The 21,348-nt window shown below is 40.0% G+C and overlaps 2 protein-coding genes across 6 annotated transcripts in view; one reads left to right on the top strand and one right to left on the bottom strand.

Annotated features, from left to right (window-relative positions):
* The first annotated feature begins 47 nt into the window (after positions 1-47).
* On the top strand, positions 48-8,335 carry RAD1 (RAD1 checkpoint DNA exonuclease). Of its 3 annotated transcripts, none has more exons than XM_059173770.1 (6): positions 48-248; positions 728-970; positions 1,996-2,104; positions 3,412-3,670; positions 5,573-5,671; positions 6,122-8,335. In XM_059173770.1, exons 2-6 carry the CDS (start codon positions 776-778, stop codon positions 6,126-6,128), a joined length of 669 nt encoding a protein of 222 aa, XP_059029753.1. In that variant the 5' UTR covers positions 48-248; positions 728-775; the 3' UTR covers positions 6,129-8,335. The 3 variants fall into 3 exon arrangements, with proteins under 3 accessions (XP_059029753.1, XP_059029751.1, XP_059029752.1); XM_059173768.1 differs by having other exon boundaries at positions 6,025-8,335; XM_059173769.1 differs by having other exon boundaries at positions 707-970; positions 6,025-8,335.
* A 620-nt stretch (positions 8,336-8,955) lies between these two features.
* TTC23L (tetratricopeptide repeat domain 23 like) overlaps positions 8,956-21,348 on the bottom strand; it is a 55,387-nt gene continuing 42,994 nt past the window's right edge. For 2 of the 3 annotated variants that reach the window (XM_059173764.1, XM_059173765.1), the window contains exons 12-13: positions 13,664-13,770; positions 8,957-11,490 (exon numbers count right to left, since the gene is read on the bottom strand). In XM_059173764.1, coding sequence (XP_059029747.1) covers positions 13,689-13,770 — 82 coding nt within the window. In that variant the 3' untranslated portion in view covers positions 8,957-11,490; positions 13,664-13,688. Of the gene's footprint in view, positions 11,491-13,663; positions 13,771-21,348 lie in introns of all 3 variants that reach the window. The other variant, XM_059173766.1, reaches the window with a different exon arrangement.

The raw sequence follows: 21,348 nt of genomic DNA, 5'->3' as shown, positions 1-21,348 counted from the left end.
TATGGTACAGAGCGCTCGGCTTCGCAGTCCCCCGGCTCGATGGTACTTTTTTCCGGTTTCTGATGGCGCATGCGCGGCTCTCTAGGCCGCCTCTATCTCTGTGGTGACGGTGGCCGAGGTGGCTGTCTGGTCTGAAAAGAGTGGCGGGATCCGCTGCATTTTCTCCCCAAGCTACCTGAGAGGCGCGGCTGGCTTCTTCGGTGACCTGGCTGCGAAGGGCTCTCGGGCGTCCGGATCCCGCTGGAAAGGTAAGGTTTCCGTGCCCGGATCCCGGGGTCACGAAATAGATGCCGTCTCTTGACGGGTTGGGGAATGGGGTTGTGTGGGACTCCAGGATCTCCCGAAGAATGGGGGCCGCCCTCCGCCGCCTGTTCTGTTAGGGGCAAGGTTAGGGGTGCCGGACAGCTCAAACCCGACTCAGCGGGGCCACGTAATCCAAGTTTGGGGGGACCGCCCCCCAGTAGAGCTACCTCGTTAGTTACCTGTTCTCATTGTTCACTACTTTTTCTGTGTTACTGGCCCCTTACTAAAGGCGAGGAAATCGTAGCTTAGAGTGAAGAGTAATTTCCCCCAAAGTTACAGAGAGTCGAAGAGGCAGAAATGGGGTGCCACCGGCGGAGTTCGATGCCCAGGCCTCGCCTCAGCGAGGGTTGACATCGCGGGCCTTGCCCGCATTGACCGGAGCTTGATTGTCGAATCTCATCAGGTGTTTCGTGTTCCTCGGCAGCAAGTGTTGGCTCCGGGAACATCCCTTGGGACCAATGTGCAGTGGACGATGCCCCTCCTAACCCCACAGATCCAAGACGAGAATGACTACAGCTTAGTGGCCAGCCTTGACAACGTTAGGAATCTCTCCACTATCTTGAAGGCTATTCATTTCCGAGAGCATGCTACGTGCTTCGCTACTAAAAACGGAATCAAGGTTACAGTGGAAAATGCAAAGTGTGTGCAAGCAAATGCTTTCATTCAGGTATGGAAATAGGCATCTTTTAAGTGATTTGCCAACAGTCCCACAGTGGGCAAGTGGTTGAGTTGGGATAAGAACCCAAACATTTGTTTCCAGTATATGCTCTTGACCAGTATTTCCATTTTATTGGTTATAATGTGCCCTTACAAAGCAATATATGTATAGTTCAGATAGGATTTCAGATTTAATCCAAAAATTTTTTAAGATTTTATTTTTTGATATATATATATAGAGAGAGAGAGAGAACACAAGAGCAGTAGAGTGACAGGCAGAGGGAGAGGGAGAAGCAGGCTCCCTGCTAAGCTGGGAGACAGATGCCATGGGGGCGTTCAATCCCAGGACCCTGGAATCATTACCTGAGCCAAAGGCAGCCACTAGTAACTGAGCCACCCAGTCGCCCCTAATCCAACATTTATATAGAGGGATAGATAAGACATGGTTCCCGTCCTCAAAAGAAATTGAAAACTGCTATCACTCATGCATTATCAAATTGTTTGGCTATTTTCCAGATGACTTTAGCACTGTTGACAGGCAAAAGATGAGAAAAGGGAAAGTCCTGTGGGCAATAGTTTAGATTAAGAAGCTAGGTCAAAGACCTTTCATAAAGTTGTGCATGGTACTGAAGTCAGTTACACCTTTAATTACTGAGTAGTAGCATTCTAATGGTAATAGTTGAAAAAGCTGAAGATGTGGGGCACCTGGGTGGCTCAGTGGGTTAAGCCTCTGCCTTCGGCTCAGGTCATGATCCCAGGGTCCTGGGATCGAGCCCCACATCGGGCTCTCTGCTCTGCAGGGAGCCTGCTTCCTCCTCTCTCTCTGCTTGCCTCTCTGCCTACTTGTGATCTCTGTCAGATAAATAAAAAAAAAAATCTTTAAAAAAAAAAAAAAGCTGAAGATGTTTTGATGGGTAATCAGAAATTATTTTCATGGGATCAGCACAATATTATTTTTAAAATACAGAAATCTAGAACCTTGTCTGTGAGTTTTCATTAATATATATGCACTTTCATGTTTACTTTTCTTCACAGGCTGGAATATTTCAAGAGTTTATAGTTCAGGAAGAATCTGTTACTTTTCGAATAAATTTAACTGTCCTTTTAGACTGTTTATCAATTTTCGGATCAAGTCCTATGCCAGGTGAGCCATTTTATTATAATGACAAAAAGAAAATGCTCAGAAAAATACAGGAAAGGTTATTAGAAGTAAGAAACATATCTTGGAAATTGCAAATTCATTTCTCACTAGTCACAATCATGGATTCTAACTTTTTACATTAATAGAAAGTATAGTAGAAACTATAGTTCTTTTCCTATTTACAAAAGTATTTATAGTAATTTTTTAATTTACGAAGTTCGGGGGTTTTAAATTTGGACTGACCAAGAGAAGACTTTGAATATGTGTTAATTAACTTGAACATTGCAAAATATGTATTAAATGCTTTTTTTTTTTCTAACCTGTTCAGGATTACGGTTTAGTGGCCAAGAAAGAGAGAAACCAATTCTCCTCACACCTAGTTTACTGTGTTCAAAATGGGCTTGCTGTTATTTCTTTAATCCTGTTTATAAATTGTCTATCTCCTGAAATGTTTAAAATATATATATTTTTTTAGGACTAGTGAATTCTGTTGCTATGGATATAAAATTACAAGGAATCCCCCAAAGAATGATTTTATTTCTCAGGAATCTAGAGATTAGCTAGGGAAAGCTCAGTGTGGTTCTTTAGAAAATATATTTTAATTTTGTACTGAAAATTCCATTATTATCATATATTTTTCCTAATGCAGCATTCCCTAGCTGGTTTTTCATAAAAGCATCTGCTTTCCCTCATTCCTCATGGTGGCTCTCCATCCAGAAGGAGAAAAGGAGCTAGAATGTCTAGTCCTATTCCTCCTTCTCTCTAGTGGTTTATAGTGTTAAAACCCACACCACCATTAACTACCCTTTTTCTCCTAGTTTGAGGAAATGTACATACTATCTCCCAAAAGGAAAGGTTGGAAGGATCCTTATCTCAATGAATACACTGATATTATCGTACTGACAATATCAAAGTAGTCCACTGTTGCACACCTTGCACCTTTGAGAAAGAGCATAGCTTGTTCTGCAGTAATTCTGTTACTTGCAGTATTGGTCCATGTAAAATCTCCATCCTGGAAATTATACATATATAAAATCAGTAAGCTATTTCTGAGGTGTTTTGGCAAGCTGGAAAATGATTTCAAAGAGTTATGTTTTGTTTCCTTTGCCAGTTTTATTAGTTATCGTTTGAATTGCCTACATGTAACTGTTATCAGGGAAAATATGATCCCTTTTTAGAAAGAGATGCATACATATGTGCTAGAAATTGGGCAGAGTAAAATAATCTTCAGGAGTTTTATGTATCATTTAAGGAGAAGTGGAACCTGCATTATAAAGCTGAGCCCAACATATGATTTATTTTCATTGCAGGGACTTTAACTGCACTTCGGATGTGTTACCAAGGTTATGGTTACCCTTTGATGCTATTTCTGGAAGAAGGAGGAGTGGTGACAGTCTGTAAAATCAATACTCAGGAGCCTGAGGAGACTCTGGATTTTGATTTCTGCAGCACCAATGTTATCAATAAGATTATTCTGCAGTCAGAGGGGCTCCGTGAAGCATTTTCTGAATTGGATATGACAAGTGAGGTGCTACAGATCACCATGTCTCCCGACAAGCCTTATTTCAGGTACTTGAACACAGGGCAATGAAAATTAATACTGTAGTCTTACTTTCTTTCCCTGCTTACACATTTGCTTAGGATGCAGAACTTTCATTCTCCAGGTTCTTAGAGTTTTCAGATCTTTAGAGAGCTTTTACTCTTACTTCATACTTTTATAGATCAGGAAACCTGCAGTCCAGGAAGAATCACTCAGTATTTAAAGCTTCATAGTTAGGTAGTGTTGGTTGGTAGGTGAATAGCCCTGTCTCCTACTTCATAAACTAGTGGTCTTTTCATTGTACTGCTTACCGCTTACTGCTTATAGATTGACGTCACGAGGAAAATTTGGGGTTAAACTTTTGGCAAAGATGTTTGTATCATGTGGTATCTTTTTCTTCCCTTTCAAGTTAGTATAGGATGCAAAAGGAAGCCAATGTTTTTTATACATGGTTCATTCACTATTAGTCACCTGCTGTGTGCATAGCTACCTTTTTAAGCACTTTGGAAAGGAATGGCTTAAAATCAAGGTGAAGAAAATATAAGTGAAACAGCATAGAAGGAACAGAATTGTGTGCCACTAAGTACCAAAATAATGCACACAGACGCTTAGAGAACAGTACTGAGTACTGAGGGGGGAATTAATCGCTACAAGCTTCCTAAGGGAGGGCAATTTTCAGCAGAAATACAATGTCAGAAACTCTCAAGTTGCTCCTAATGTTTTGAACCAACAAATTATGAAATTTTCAGGATTAGAATCAATTTGGAAAGGGGATTTAAATAGTTTTCTTTTGAATTACATCAGAATATTAAAAAATAAAGAATAAGAATAAAGGAGCTAAAAATACATAAGGGATGAGAGGTGTGTTCTTTTTACATCTACTCTAGAAAAACAGCAGGCCCTTATCATGCGGCAGTTAAAAATTTGGCTCAAAATTTGGTTAAAATATTAACCAAAATGGAAATTCTACTTAAGCATTGATGGGAATTAAAATTCCGGGCACTTAAACAGTATATTTCAGAGATGCCCACCTAAGGGATCTCTCCACATAGGCAACTAGGTAGATCTTGATATCTTTCATCTCCCGTATGGGAAATGATTTGGTGGTGGGGAACTAGGAGTTGACATTTTTTTTCTGAATTTGTTAAATTTGAGGTGTCTCAGACCCTAGGGAGTACTTGGACATAGAGTTCAGGATGTCAGTCTAGAATGGCAGTTGAGATGTGAGAGCATCATCCAAGCTGGCTATGGACAAGATGGCTCAGAGAAGAGGTTAGTTAGAGGAGAGAAAAGGTGGAACCTGAGGAAGACCAGCACCGAGGCCCTCTGTCACTGTGCTCACACAGTACTTACCAATGTGTTAACCCCATAACAAATGATCGAAAAATTCTTGCAGATTAAACAAACATAAACATTAACAAATTGCTAAACACAAACTGCTGATCCTGCCACGCAAGGAAAAGCATGCAACAGCCTAAAGAGCAGTGTAAGATACAGAAGAGCCAGAATTCTGGGGTGTGGTGGTGAGGACGGCGAACAGGACCCCAGGCTTGCTGGTGATTCCACTCAGGGTCTGCCGTCACTCCTCAAACTCTCTCTCCTTTTACGTATTTCTGATTTAAGGGTGAAGAAACGTTGAGTGTAAAGAGTAGAATTAAGCTAATGAAACTGAGGCAAACACCCCTGGATTCCTTTGGTGGTTGGTTTTTTCCAAAGCTGTTTATTAGTTGCTAGATCTTCTGAATTCCACAGCATCCTGCGAGACTCTTTATTACTATAATTGGTAGTGTATTGTGAGCATTTGTTTATGTATCTCTTTCATTCACCAGAATGAGCTTCTTAAGGAAGCATCTTCTTTACTGAGATCCTAATGTGGCTTATTGTTGGACCAATGAATAAATGAATTGCTTTTTTTTTTTTTTTAACTATAGATTATCTACTTTTGGGAATGCGGGAAGCTCCCACCTTGATTATCCCAAAGATTCTGATTTGATGGAATCATTTCATTGTAACCAGACCCAGGTCAACAGGTCAGTTCTTAATATATTGGTGGTGAAGGTGAGGTTGAATATCACATATCTATTAAACGTAAAACTTTCAATCCATTGCTAAAGGTAAAGCATCCTAAAGATATAAATAGTATCTTTATATGATAGTATCTTTATAAGTAAACCCAAGTACTGGGTTTACTTGGGTACTTGGGGTCGTGACAGTGATTGAAATTTTATAAACAAAAGATATTAGCAAATTGGATAAGTATTTGATTTTATCCTTAGGTTTGTTACTTGGTAGTTTTTGGCTAATTTTTGTCCTTTACTTGGAGTTATGAGCACTGCTTCAAACATGTCCGAATAAGAACTGCTTTTTATTTGCTCCTCTACAGATACAAGATTTCTTTACTGAAACCTTCTACAAAGGCCTTAGTCCTGTCTTGTAAGGTATCTATTCGAACAGATAACCGAGGATTCCTCTCATTACAGTATATGATTAGAAATGAAGACGGACAGATCTGTTTTGTGGAATATTACTGCTGCCCTGACGAGGAAGTTCCAGAATCAGAGTCTTAAGTATGGTCTTCCCTGTAACCTCCACCCAAACATTCATGATAGGTCACTTTCTCATTCTGGGTATATAGCATCTCCAGGAGACTGGGTTTTCTAAAGGAAAGAAGCATGAAGGAGATGGGAATAAGGTTCATGTACTCTAAGAGTTGCTGTGTATTTGTTAAGTAAATGTTTTCATGTAATCATAGATTACACACTACTGGACTGTCCTGGGGTTGTCTTTTGAACTCCTCATCATGAGCCAAGATGAACAATCTATTTAAGTGAGACATTTCAAGAGTCTAAAAATTTAAAGTTTGATGAATCCATACTGGAAATATACTTTTATTTATTTACTATTAGAAAAAGCATCAACGTATGGGCATTGCTTATTAGTTTGAATTCCGAAGAATATATTGTAAACGTGGTTCTCAAGGTGTGGCACCTAGATCAACAGCATTCAGCATTACCTGGAAGCTTGTCAGAAACTCTGGAGGTGGGGCAACAATCTGTAGCCTAAGAAAACTTTACCGCAGGAAATTCTGATGCATGCTAATGTTTCAACAACTGTTTTGAAGGATGCATTTTTTGTTTGTTTTAATAGTATTTAATTGCACTGAAGTGATTACTTTTACATGTGATTTCTTCTGTGATATTCTGAAGTTTAGGCTTTGCCAAACAAGTCTGAGTAATTATATGATTTAAAGTACACATTTTCAAGAAATCAATGAACAAGATATAAAACAGTCTTCAGAGTTAGAGGATTTCTTCTTGTTCTCTGCTACTGTTCAGTGCAGTAAGTACTGTAGTAAGTACTTATTAGATATCTTCTGTTTGCTTATAAAAGTTTCTCATCCAAACCAACATGGAGAAAACCAGTGAATAATTGATTTTGCACTTTCTTGGGTAGTTTTCCATCAGTTTTTATGGCATGTAGATATTTAATAAAATGAAATACTAAAATTATCTGGCTTATTTTCTAGTAGAAAAAAATTACATAAATAAAGGTCCTGTACCGTGTGATACAGCTCACTCAGTGTTGGGCAGGCGCTGTTGGCCTTTGTGGGTGGGACAGTTCTTCATGGGGAAAAAATTCACCCCATTGCAGGATTTATTTAGCCTCCCTGGCCCATGCCCACTAATGCCAATCCTTGGGACCTGTGATCCCCACCCCCGCTATTGATGGTTAAGAACCATTGAATAATATTCATCGAAAACATTCATCAAGGGGTATATTTGGAATGCCCAACCTTAAAATAGGCAACATGGCACGAGAGGAGATTGGTTTGGAGAGTAGTTCAGCAAAGCACTTCAGGAAAACACACCCCCAGAACAGTTGTGGGCTCTGCTCTCCGGCACATGGACAGTTCTGGGTTTTGAGCCCAGAGCGACTCCCTGATAATTTCTGAGCCCCCCAAGTCATCTCAGGATGCCGGCAGGTGCAAGAAGAGTTGGGAGTTTTATAAAGTGTGGTACATGTTCAAGAAGAAAATGGATGAATCTACTAAATGTTGTGCACACATTTTTTTAGATGAACATCAAGAACAGGACAAATTAAAAAACCTAGTTATGAAATAATTAATCAGTCAATTTCAAGGACTATAATTTTCCTTTAAAACAGGGCAGTTATTTTTGGGTTTTGTTCACTGGTATGTTCTGTACCTACAACAGTGCCTTGTATGTAACCTATTCAACAAATACTTGTTAGATGAAAGAACCTCCATTTCAGATTATCTTTTAGCATCTTATTAGTCACTGTCATTTCAGCTATTTAGCCTTGAATTGATTTTAATCCAACATATTTTAAAAGACCTGTGAAGGATTTAAAATATATATTGGCTTAATAGGGAAAGATTGACTTTTTGCACATTGAAGACCATCATTTTAGCTGCACATTTCTTTAGCTCTTTAGAATTCATAAGCTAAGGAATGTAAGTTTTTCTCACCCTAACGGAAAGGTACTGATCTAACAATTTCCTATTTAGTGTGTTCCCTCTGACCTAGGAATTTACTAGTTTAACTTGTTCAAATTCCTATGATGGTCCGCTAGGGGGAGTGCTTTTGCAGCCCGACCAGGACGCGTTGGTGATGGCACATTCATTTCATGTGTCACACACACAGAAAAATAAAATCTTATTTTTAAGACCTTTAGTTCTGCCTTTTTGAAGTTTATCTCATTTTCTTATTAAATTGTGCTTACTACAGGAATGAGTAGTTAATCTTTTTCTCCATTTTTAATGTTTTTTCCTGTTTGATGATGGTGTGCTTCCACCCAGAATTGATGAAATGATTCAAAATAAAAACAAAAGGAGTTTTAAAATTCTACTTTTCTAATAAAAATAGATTTTGTAACACAATCACTTGTATAAGAAGCCACAGAGTTTTTGTAGTGTATCAGGTAGTGCTGGTAAGAATTCGTTACAGTTGCTGAGAGGGCGGCGTCTGGCAGGTGTTCACAGTTTAGGCTGGGGAATCTTTCTGAACAATGTTCTCCCTTCTTCCCTTCCATGTCATCACACTGACTTCCCCTTCTCCCCATGTGAAACAAAATCTACTGGATCCAGAAAAACTGGGGAAATGGTATATTCTTTCTTCTCCTAATTCTGTCATGGGTAGCATTTGCACACACAGGTCGGGCTCCACGCACAGCCGGTGGCAGCAGACAGCTCTCACGTGCATTTCCGTCTCCAGCAGTGACAGCTAGTGTCCTGCTCAGAGATGCCTTAGGCAGCTGTTCCATGTGCTTGTGCTATCCACAGCACAGTCCCCACCAGAGATTTTGATGATTAGTAAATGTTTCAAGTTGGTATTACTTTTGAAATTAATAGCTTGTTGATCAACATAATAGATAATAGTAGTGGCTCTCATTGGCAAAACTAGAGATATCCAGGAAGTGTGGAATGATTAAATGTGTGCATGGAAAGCACATAAGAATCGAGTGAGGCTTGTAGCCTGTACGTTTAGGCTTGGTGCCTAAGGCTTGACCCTAAAGGGTCTTGCTTCCTGACATCTTGTCCAAACACTTCTGGCTGCTTGTTGCTGACTGGATTAGGATAGTCTCACCTCTGAAATATTGTCAAGTTTGTCTTACATGGGCCTTTCATGGAAACTGGTGGGTGAGCTACCAAAAGAGAGAAGTGGGGCTTTACTGACCTCAAGGAATAGGTTGCATGTATGTTGGCAAATGTTTATTAAAATCTGTATGTGGGGCAGTTTGATCTGGGCTTGATTTTTTTTCCTTTTCTAATTTGTTGCAGAGATTGTAGGGAAATAGCTAACCCCCAACCACCTCAAAAATTTCAGTGCCTGTTAGCTAATTTTAAAAGAATCTAAAAGTTGCGAATTAAAACTATAGCTACCAGTCATTATCACCACCATTTAATTAAACATTTTAACATCAAAATCTCACAAAATGGACTACTAGCAACTTTACACTGACAGTAAACACTGGAAATACTTAAGTATTTAAAACTAATTTCGAACGCAATAACAGGATTGCACCATAACATTTTATTTTGCAGTGTTACACTTCATGCTAATGTTTTATTGATACAGGTGTGTCAGTCGAATCTTAAGACGTTGGGGTCTCCCAAGATATTAATTCTAAAAATTTTAGTGACATGCAAAATGGAGTCCAAATTGCCACTTCTGTCTGGTACTTTTGTTTTTTATCACAGTCATTGTTGTAAACCCATTTTCATCTGGATATGTAAAAATGGAAGCGACTCATCTAAGGCAACTTTAGTCCAGAATATTCTGGGTCAGAACAGCAGGCCCGTCTCCAGACAGGACTAAAATTAGCAAGGACAGATTGTGTGACCAGTTCACAAGCGCTGCAGTAAAGGTCAGTGGGCCATAGCCATCTCCAGCCAGGGCTAAGTCTGAGACCTTAGAACTGAGTGCCAAACTGAAAGCTCTCTGGGAATCAGCTAAGGGAGGACACAGCTGCAGGAGGGAGACTACCAGTCTATAGACAAGTCATTGGATCAACTGCTATATGTGTGCTTAGGCCGTAGCACACTACTCACCACTATACCTTGCTCGGGGTTCTGGTTGATCATGAGGTCAGACTGAACAAAGGACTGAAATTTAAAAATAATTATTTTCTGAATGAACAATCAAAATGTTCTTGTAAGCACTGAGTGAAGGAGAGATGTTGTTAGAAGACACTTGGATCCCCAAAGACAGTCTTTGAGCTCCATTAAATCTGCCAACATAACCAAGAATCGATGAAAGGGGAAAATGTTTCTTATATTGTAAACTCACAGGAATCTGATTTTTCTCCCTAAGTAGGTGAAGAAGACAGTAAAGAATATAATCTGAGATTGCTGATTTCTTTTCCTGGATACACATTTGTTCAGGGGGTAAGGATTTTTATTTTTAAGCACCTTGAACATTCCTTCTCTTTAAATCCAGTTTGGGGTTGAGGGCAGCAGAGTAAGATGGAAGATGTAATCATCTATGATTCAGGAAGTCAGCTTTATAATCACCAGGCTGACCTTGAACAAATCAGTCTCTCTTATCCCTAGTTTCTTCATTTATAATAAGAATCAAAACACCCCCTCTGGGGATACCTGGGTGGCTCAGTGGGTTAAGCCACTGCTTTCGGCTCAGGTCATGATCCCAGGGTCCTGGGATCGAGTCCCACATCGGGTTTCTCGGTGGGGAGCCTGCTTCTCTCTCTGCCTCTGCCTGCTTGTGCACTGTCTGTCTGTCTGTCTCTCTCTCTGACAAATAAATAAATAAATAAATAAAATATTTAAAAAGCAAAACAAAAAAACTCTGACCCTTCACGTGGCATGAAACCAGGGCAAATGTTTCCAGAAGATCAAATGTTTCTTCACAGGGCAGTTTTAGTGACCTAAAACAGGTTATGACTAAAACTACTTCCAAACAGTATATTAAAATATCCACCAACAACTTAGATATCTTCTTTAAAAGCCAGAACTAAAAAGAATGAAATTTGAGCTATAAAAGGTAAGAAGAGTATTGGAATCCCAGTCACTAAGAAACTAAAAGCATCAGGCTGAAAAAGATTTCTGACTCCTACCTCCCCACCCCAAGTTCTCGATCAGGACCATGTGTTCTAACGGGCCCTGGGTGTTTTACCTGTAATGCTGCTGCTCGGTAGACCGTTTTTTGTTTTTTGGGTTTTTTTCTTTACAGTCCTTAGTTCCACCTTTGGTCTGCCATTGCTATCCGTGTTAATAAATATATCTTGTGGTCCAGAATTTTTGTTATCAACAGTTGGCTTTATTGTTGGCTATCTTAGTATAGAGGTTTTTCTCTTAACGATAACAGAAGACCTAAAGGAAAGGAGGAAAGCATTTGTGCATTTTCTTTGTTTTTGCCATCTCTTCCAGACCCAGATCACTAATTTATTAAGCTAGAAGGCTAGACTGAGTCTGAGGCAATGGACGATTTCACCATGTGCCCATCCCCCTAAAACGCTGACTCTTCTAATAGGCCTCTAAAATGATTCTAGAGTCTTGGTTTTTCTCCCTAAAGAGCAGAGCTCTTCCTTCAGTTCAGATAGCAGCCAAGGATATCTTAGATATCTGGATCGCTTTTAATCACAGCTGAAAAATTTGTAGAATTTAGGGTCTTTTATATTGTTCATAATTTTCAGGTGCTCTCTTCCTATGAATACACAGATCTTAGAGCTCAGAAGCCCTGTTAAGTGCTACAAAGAGGATCTTTCTTCCCCATTTCCAGCCATTAAGATTCCCACACTCTGATTTCCTAATACTGAAGAAGTCGGGCTGGAGTTAGAAGTAATCTGGTCCAAAAGAAATCTGGTCCAGAAACCTGGTTTCTATTAAGTGTTCTTCAGTCATCTTCTATTTAGACCTCAAGCCTGCAAAGTGTGGTTTTCATAACCACTATTTGCCTGAAAAAAAAGTATTTGTTCCACAGAAACATGAGATGCAAAATTTTATGAGACTTTTCTTACATGCAAGTTCCACTAAAGACAGATTCATTATCTGTCTACTACTGACTGCATAAAATACAGAAAGCTATCTGGCACTTTAACTTCCTTCTCAGTAAACCACGAGATAATGTGATTGCAAATCTGAAGAAGAACTAGGCGCAAATTAAGTCAATGGCCTAGGGTCTCATAAACTCCGAGGCGGGCCAAAATCTGAGAGACCTCTGCTGGTGATAGGAACTAGAAGTCGGCCTGGGCCTGCTCCCCTCCCGCCACAGGGTGGCAGGATTCTCCTTGCCTGAAATCTCCAGGTCACTGAAAGGACAGGACTTCATCCACAGGATACACGTTATCTTCTTTGGGTTTAAGTAATGGTGTCAGACTGTCTGTTTCCAAGGGCTCATAAGCTCCAGCTCATTTTTGAGATGTTAACCAGCAAAATGTTTCCCACTCCAGAAAAGGTGGTAGCTTTTCACCAACAACAGTTATTAACTTTCTCGTTGTGCGCCATGCATCAATGGTGTAACCGGAAGGTAATAAACTCAAAGCCCAGGCTTCGGTCATAGTAAAAGTAGTTATTATTACATGAATACTGAAGGGCGGGCCACCCTGACCACCACTTCACATACATTTTATTTTCACTGCTACACTAAGAGACAGGCACTACTCTCATCTCCATTCTGTGGATGAGGATACCAGGGTGACCTACAGCTAGAAAGTGGTGGTTCTGGGGTCTGAACACAGGCTTGTCTGTCTCCAGACCCAGCTCTCAACCACCATGAATCATAAAGGAAAATTAGTTCATAGGGACGTATTGAGGTCATGTTTCTGTCGTCAGATAAAATAGTTCATTGGTGAGGTAGCCGTGTTCACAGACTTTACTATGTCCTGAAGTGGGGCCCAAATTCGTAACTACAAAAGCATTCTTGTACCCTCGGTTCAAGCATGTGCTACACGTACCCTTGCTTTAAAATAAAACCAAATCTTAGAGGTGTCTGGGTGGCTCAGTGGGTCAAAGCCTCTGCCTTTGGCTCAGGTCATGATCCCAGGCTCCTGGGATCGAGCCCCCCATCCGGCTCTCTGTTCAGCAGGAAGCCTGCTTCCCCCACTCTCTCTGCCTGCCTCCCTGCCTACTTGTGAGCTCTGTCTGTCAAATAAATAGATAAAATCTTTAAAAAATAAATAAAAAATAATAAAACCAAATTTTAGATAGTTTCACTACTTTGGTTCTAGAGACTGTGTTTTATTTGTCAAAATTTAAGTCACTGACCATTTCAGTAGGTATGAATATTGTTTTTTTTTTTTTTTTTTAAGTTAATTTGTTCTCAACATGCCAGTAGGGAACCTTAGCATATTAAAAGTTTTGAGAAGTCCAGGAAATGAACATTTGTTACTTTGTTTACCCTACTTTGTTTTTTCCTAAACTGATCTGCCCCAGAGTCTTCCTCCCTCCCCCTCAAAGCCACTGCCTGACTCATCCCTTACAATCAACAGTCCCTGCGAGACCCTCCAGGAAATACTACCTTGTATGGCAGCCACAAAGAACTTACCACTGCTTCCAAACACTGTCCTCTGTCACACCTCAGGGCCTTTGCATATACAGTTCCTTCTTCCTGGAATGGTTTCTCTTCTCCACCTGGATGAACTGTTACTCGCCCTTCAAGAAACAACTCAGATGTAACCCTCTCAGTGAAGTCTTTTTCCAGCTTTCCTAGATTGTCTCTCTTTTCCACTTGCACTGTACTGAGATTTCTACTAGGGGACTCTCTCATATTGTCATTATTTCTCATGGTTGCCTCTCCTACTTGATTATTGTCTCAAGAGTAATGACCGTGTTTTATTTATCGTTATTAGTGCCCTCATCTCAACCGCACCTCACACTTCACAGGTGCTCACGAGGTGTTTGTTGAAGGAATGAATGAAGAGGAGGAAAGAGACTCAGAATGTTCAGGGAGCCAAAGATCACGTGGCTCTTTCACAGCCGAGCTGGTCCTCACACATGAGATGCCCCTCACTCAGAGTATCCTGCTCTTGTCGTTATGCCCAAATAGCAAAGGTGTGACATTGGGTCAGCCATTCTCCTGCCCATACACAGTGACAATACTGATAAATCAGCTTCACCAAACCCAGCCTTTTGGTTGGGAACCTCAAGCATCACTCTAGGACTGAGAGAGTGGGCCCGTGAGATGAAAAATATTTGATCTCCTTGCCCTATTCCACACTGTATCTTCCTATCAATCCATACTTGTAGACGTGGCAGAAGGCTGTAGATTGTAGAATTCTTCCCCCGCTTTGCTACAGACAAGGTTCCCCAAACTAGCGCTCTGTTACTTAGCAGCCTCTGTTCCTCTTCAGGAAGGCCCTGAGGTGAGGAGCTATAAGCTCACTTCCCCATCGGCCCCAATGCCCCCAGATATTCCCAGCACCCTGATTTAAACAAGCTGCTGCTCCTTGGCACCAGGATGCAAGAGGAGATTTGCCTCCCACCCATTCATACACCAAGGTTTGCCCAAATATTTGCCCCCTAATTTTGTAGGGGCAGTGTTGGAACATTTATTGATAAATGATAGGAAAAGAATAGGAATGCAGTGGCCAGGAAACCAGCAGGTGCAGCATAAAGTTCATCATGAAAGTCCTGACCAAGGCGGGTCTGGCTGACACAGCACATGAGCTATTCTCTGTCTTGCTGCACTTCTCTCTGGAGATAATCTCCCCAAACCCTACTTTCCTTGGCTTTCCCTCCCTAGCCCCTCAGCCCAGAAGAGGCTGTTCTGGTCTGGTCATATGGCCAAGAGGACAGCAGACCACTAATCCATCAGTGAGCATCCCTTCTTTCCCCTCTTGTGAAGAGAAAAGGATGGCCCTCCCTGCTGCTTCTCCTGGCTTCTACATCTTAAGACCCTTCAAAAGTAATCCTGAAATAGCTTTTTGCCATGTGGCTGTCCTAGAAACATTTAAAAATAACAAAAATGAAATTGGTGCACCATAGTCTCATCCTTCCAATATGTCTGGATGACGAGCTTGAGTTGTAAAAGTGGCTAGTATTTATTGACTATTTATTTATCGAGCTAGTATTTATTAACCATGAGCCAGATACTGTGCTAAGTGTGTTATGTAAAATCTCATTTGTTCTTCATTACGTTTCCATATTATAGATACTGTTCTAGTCCTCACTGGAGGAAACTGAGACTTAGGATAACATGCCTAATGACACATAGAATGGCACATAGAACGACACTTCGAATGGCAGAGCCTGGATTCTAAGATAGGTCTAATTCTAAAGTCCATGACCTTGGCTGTTATACAATTAGAACTGGATTACTGGGGTAATCTCAAAAATCTGCTCTACTAGGATAGCTTGCTCTAATCACACTAGTGATTCTCTATCTGCCAGCTTAATGGCTTCTTATTAGTCCTCATTCTCTTAGCATCATCATCATCTTCATCATCACCTCTAATCAGCACATACTCTGTCAGGCCTCTTTTTGAGCAGTTTTACTTACATTAATTTTTTTAGTCACATTTTATAGATTTTTTTTTTTTTAATTTTTTATTTTTTATAAACATATATTTTTATCCCCAGGGGTACAGGTCTGTGAATCACCAGGTTTACACACTTCACAGCACTCACTAAATCACATACCCTCCCCAATGTCCATAATCCCACCCCCTTCTCCCAAACCCCCTCCCCCCGGCAACCCTCAGTTTGTTTTGTGAGATTAAGAGTCACTTATGGTTTGTCTCCCTCCCAATCCCATCTTGTTTCATTTATTCTTCTTCTACCCACTTAAGCCTCCATGTTGCATCACCACTTCCTCATATCAGGGAGATCATATGATAGTTGTCTTTCTCTGCTTGACTTATTTCGCTAAGCATGATACGCTCTAGTTCCATCCATGTTGTTGCAAATGGCAAGATTTCATTTCTTTTGATGGCTGCATAGTACTCCATTGTGTATATATACCACATCTTCTTGATCCATTCATCTGTTGATGGACATCTAGGTTCTTTCCATAGTTTGGCTATTGTGGACATTGCTGCTATAAACATTCGGGTGCATGTGTCCCTTTGGATCACTACATTTGTATCTTTAGGGTAAATACCCAATAGTGCAATTGCTGGGTCATAGGGCAGTTCTATTTTCAACATTTTGAGGAACCTCCATGCTGTTTTCCAGAGTGGCTGCACCAGCTTGCATTCCCACCAACAGTGTAGGAGGGTTCCCCTTTCTCCGCATCCTAGCCAGCATCTGTCATTTCCTGACTTGTTGATTTTAGCCATTCTGACTGGTGTGAGGTGATATCTCATTGTGGTTTTGATTTGTATTTCCCTGATGCCGAGTGATATGGAGCACTTTTTCATGTGTCTGTTCGCCATCTGGATGTCTTCTTTGCAGAAATGTCTGTTCATGTCTTCTGCCCATTTCTTGATTGGATTATTTGTTCTTTGGGTGTTGAGTTTGCTAAGTTCTTTATAGATTCTGGACACTAGTCCTTTATCTGATATGTCGTTTGCAAATATCTTCTCCCATTCTGTCAGTTGTCTTTTGATTTTGTTAACTGTTTCCTTTGCTGTGCAAAAGCTTTTGATCTTGATGAAATCCCAGTAGTTCATTTTTTCCCTTGCTTCCCTTGCCTTTTGCGTTGTTCCTAGGAAGATGTTGCTGCGGCAGAGGTCGAAGAGGTTGCTGCCCGTGTTCTCCTCAAGGATTTTGATGGATTCCTTTCGTACATTGAGGTCCTTCATCCATTTTGAGTCTATTTTTGTGTGTGGTGTAAGGAAATGGTCCAATTTCATTTTTCTGCATGTGGCTGTCCAATTTTCCCAGCACCATTTATTGAAAAGGCTGTCTTTTTTCCATTGGACATTCTTTCCTGCTTTGTCGAAGATTAGTTGACCATAGATTTGAGGGTCTATTTCTGGGCTCTCTATTCTGCTCCATTGATCTATGTGTCTGTTTTTGTGCCAGTACCATGCTGTCTTGATGATGACAGCTTTGTAATAGAGCTTGAAGTCCGGAATTGTGATGCCACCAACGTTGGCTTTCTTTTTCAATATCCCTTTGGCTATTCGAGGTCTTTTCTGGTTCCATATAAATTTTAGAATTATTTGTTCCATTTCTTTGAAAAAGATGGATGGTACTTTGATAGGAATTGCATTAAATGTGTAGATTGCTTTAGGTAGCATAGACATTTTCACAATATTTATTCTTCCAATCCAGGAGCATGGAACATTTTTCCATTTCTTTGTGTCTTCCTCAATTTCTTTCATGAGTACTTTATAGTTTTCTGAGTATAGATTCTGTGTCTCTTTGGTTAGGTTTATTCCTAGGTATCTTATGGTTTTGGATGCAATTGTAAATGGGATTGACTCCTTGATATCTCTTTCTTCTGTCTTGCTGTTGGTGTAGAGAAATGCAACTGATTTCTGTGCATTGATTTTATATCCTGACACTTTACTGAATTCCTGTATAAGTTCTAGCAGTTTTGGAGTGGAGTCTTTTGGGTTTTCCACATATAGTATCATATCATCTGCGAAGAGTGATAATTTGACTTCTTCTTTGCCGATTTGGATGCCTTTAATTTCCTTTTGTTGTCTGATTGCTGAGGCTAGGACCTCTAGTACGATGTTGAATAGCAGTGGTGATAATGGACATCCCTGCCGTGTTCCTGACCTTAGCGGAAAAGCTTTCAGTTTTTCTCCATTGAGAATGATATTTGCGGTGGGTTTTTCATAGATGGCTTTGATGATATTGAGGTATGTGCCCTCTATCCCTACACTTTGAAGAGTTTTGATCAGGAAGGGATGTTGTACTTTGTCAAATGCTTTTTCAGCATCTATTGAGAGTATCATATGGTTCTTGTTCTTTCTTTTATTGATGTGTTGTATCACATTGACTGATTTGCGGATGTTGAACCAACCTTGCAGCCCTGGAATAAATCCCACTTGGTCGTGGTGAATAATCTTTTTAATGTACTGTTGAATCCTATTGGCTAGTATTTTGTTGAGTATTTTCGCATCTGTGTTCATCAAGGATATCGGTCTATAGCTCTCTTTTTTGGTGAGATCCTTGTCTGGTTTTGGGATCAAGGTGATGCTGGCCTCATAAAATGAGTTTGGAAGTTTTCCTTCCATTTCTATTTTTTGGAACAGTTTCAGGAGAATAGGAATTAGTTCTTCTTTAAATGTTTGGTAGAATTCCCCCGGGAAGCCGTCTGGCCCTGGGCTTTTGTTTGTTTGGAGATTTTTAATGACTGTTTCAATCTCCTTACTGGTTATGGGTCTGTTCAGGCTTTCTATTTCTTCCTGGTTCAGTTGTGGTAGTTTATATGTTTCTAGGAATGCATCCATTTCTTCCAGATTGTCAAATTTATTGCCGTAGAGTTGCTCATAGTATGTTCTTATAATAGTTTGTATTTCTTTGGTGTTAGTTGTGATCTCTCCTCTTTCATTCATGATTTTATTTATTTGGGTCCTTTCTCTTTTCTTTTTGATAAGTCGGGCCAGGGGTTTATCAATTTTATTAATTCTTTCAAAGAACCAGCTCCTAGTTTCGTTGATTTGTTCTATTGTTTTTTTGGTTTCTATTTCATTGATTTCTGCTCTGATCTTTATGATTTCTCTTCTCCTGCTGGGCTTAGGGTTTCTTTCTTGTTCTTTCTCCAGCTCCTTTAGGTGTAGGGTTAGGTTGTGTACCTGAGACCTTTCTTGTTTCTTGAGAAAGGCTTGTACCGCTATATATTTTCCTCTCAGGACTGCCTTTGTTGTGTCCCACAGATTTTGAACCGTTGTATTTTCATTATCATTTGTTTCCATGATTTTTTTCAATTCTTCTTTAATTTCCCGGTTGACCCATTCATTCTTTAGAAGGATACTGTTTAGTCTCCATGTATTTGGGTTCTTTCCAAACTTCCTTTTGTGGTTGAGTTCTAGCTTTAGAGCATTGTGGTCTGAAAATATGCAGGGAATGATCCCAATCTTTTGATACCGGTTGAGTCCTGATTTAGGACCGAGGATGTGATCTATTCTGGAGAATGTTCCATGTGCACTAGAGAAGAATGTGTATTCTGTTGCTTTGGGATGAAATATTCTGAATATATCTGTGATGTCCATCTGGTCCAGTGTGTCGTTTAAGGCCTTTATTTCCTTGCTGATCTTTTGCTTGGATGACCTGTCCATTTCAGTGAGGGGAGTGTTAAAGTCCCCTACTATTATTGTATTATTGTTGATGTGTTTCTTTGATTTTGTTATTAATTGGTTTATATAGTTGGCTGCTCCCACATTGGGGGCATAGATATTTAAAATTGTTAAATCTTCTTGTTGGACAGACCCTTTGAGTATGATATAGTGTCCTTCCTCATCTCTTATTATAGTCTTTGGCTTAAAATCTAATTGATCTGATATAAGGATTGCCACTCCTGCTTTCTTCTGATGTCCATTAGCATGGTAAATTCTTTTCCACCCCCTCACTTTAAATCTGGAGGTGTCTTCGGGCTTAAAATGTGTTTCTTGGAGGCAACATATAGATGGGTTTTGTTTTTTTATCCATTCTGATACCCTGTGTCTTTTGACAGGGGCATTTAGCCCATTCACATTCAGGGTAACTATTGAGAGATATGAATTTAGTGCCATTGTATTGCCTGTAAGGTGACTGTTACTGTATATGGTCTCTCTTCCTTTCTGATCTACCACTTGTAGGCTCTCTCTTTGCTTAGAGGACCCCTTTCAAGATTTCCTGTAGAGCTGGTTTGGTATTTGCAAATTCTTTCAGTTGTTGTTTGTCCTGGAAGGTTTTAATCTCTCCTTCTATTTTCAATGATAGCCTAGCTGGATATAGTATTCTTGGCTGCATGTTTTTCTCGTTTAGTGCTCTGAAAATATCATGCCAGCTCTTTCTGGCCTGCCAGGTCTCTGTGGATAAGTCAGCTGCCAATCTAATATTTTTACCATTGTATGTTACAGACTTCTTTTCCCGGGCTGCTTTCAGGATTTTCTCTTTGTCATTGAGACTTGTAAATTTTACTATTAGGTGACGGGGTGTGGGCCTATTCTTATTGATTTTGAGGGGCATTCTCTGAACCTCCTGAATTTTGATGCTCGTTCCCTTTGCCATATTGGGGAAATTCTCCCCAATAATTCTCTCCAGTATACCTTCTGCTCCCCTCTCACTTTCTTCTTCTTCTGGAATCCCAATTATTCTAATGTTGTTTCGTCTTATGGTGTCACTTATCTCTCGAATTCTCCCCTCGTGGTCCAGTAGCTGTTTGTCCCTCTTTTGCTCAGCTTCTTTATTCTCTGTCATTTGGTCTTCTATATCACTAATTCTTTCTTCTGCCTCATTTATCCTAGCAGTTAGAGCCTCCATTTTTGATTGCACCTCATTAATAGCTTTTTTGATTTCACCTTGGTTAGATTTTAGTTCTTTTATTTCTCCAGAAAGGGCTTTTATATCTCTCGAGAGGGTTTCTCTAATATCTTCCATGCCTTTTTCGAGCCCGGCTAGAACCTTGAGAATTGTCATTCTGAACTCTAGATCTGACATATTACCGATGTCTGTATTGATTAGGTCCCTAGCCTTCGGTACTGCCTCTTGTTCTTTTTTTTGTGTTGAATTTTTACGTCTTGTCATTTTGTCCAGATAAGAGTAAATGAAGGGGCAAGTAAAATACTAAAAGGGTGGCAACAACCCCAGGAAAATATGCTTTAACCAAATTAGAAGAGATCCAAAATCGTGAGTGGGGAGAAAGGGGATAAAAAGAGGTTCAAAAAGGAAGAAAGAAAAAAAAAACAAAAAGAAAAGAAAAAGAAAAAAAAAGAAAAGAAAAGAAAAGAATTTTTAAAAAAAGAAAACACCTAAGAAAAATGTAAAAAAAAATATATATATATTAGATAAACTAGTAAAAAGTCGTTAAAAAAGAAAAAGGTAACAGTTAAAAAAAAAATTTTACCCGAAGGCGAGAAAAAAAAAAAAATGAAAAAGAAAAAATTAAATTAACTGCAAGACTAAAAAAAATCACAGGAAAAAAGCCATGAGTTCCGTGCTTGGCTTTCTCCTCCTCTGGAATTCTGCTGCTCTCCTTGGTATTGAAACCGCACTCCTTGGTAGGTGAACTTGGTCTCGGCTGGATTTCTTGTTAATCTTCTGGGGGAGGGGCCTGTTGTAGTGATTCTCAAGTGTCTTTGCCCCAGGCGGAATTACACCGCCCTTACCCGGGGCCGGGGTGAGTAATCCGCT

This window comes from Mustela lutreola, chromosome 5, assembly GCF_030435805.1.
Source record: "Mustela lutreola isolate mMusLut2 chromosome 5, mMusLut2.pri, whole genome shotgun sequence".
Taxonomy (NCBI): Eukaryota; Metazoa; Chordata; class Mammalia; order Carnivora; family Mustelidae; genus Mustela; species Mustela lutreola.
Note: the sequence above shows the minus strand (reverse complement) of the source record. Positions and strands in the feature narration are given on the sequence as shown.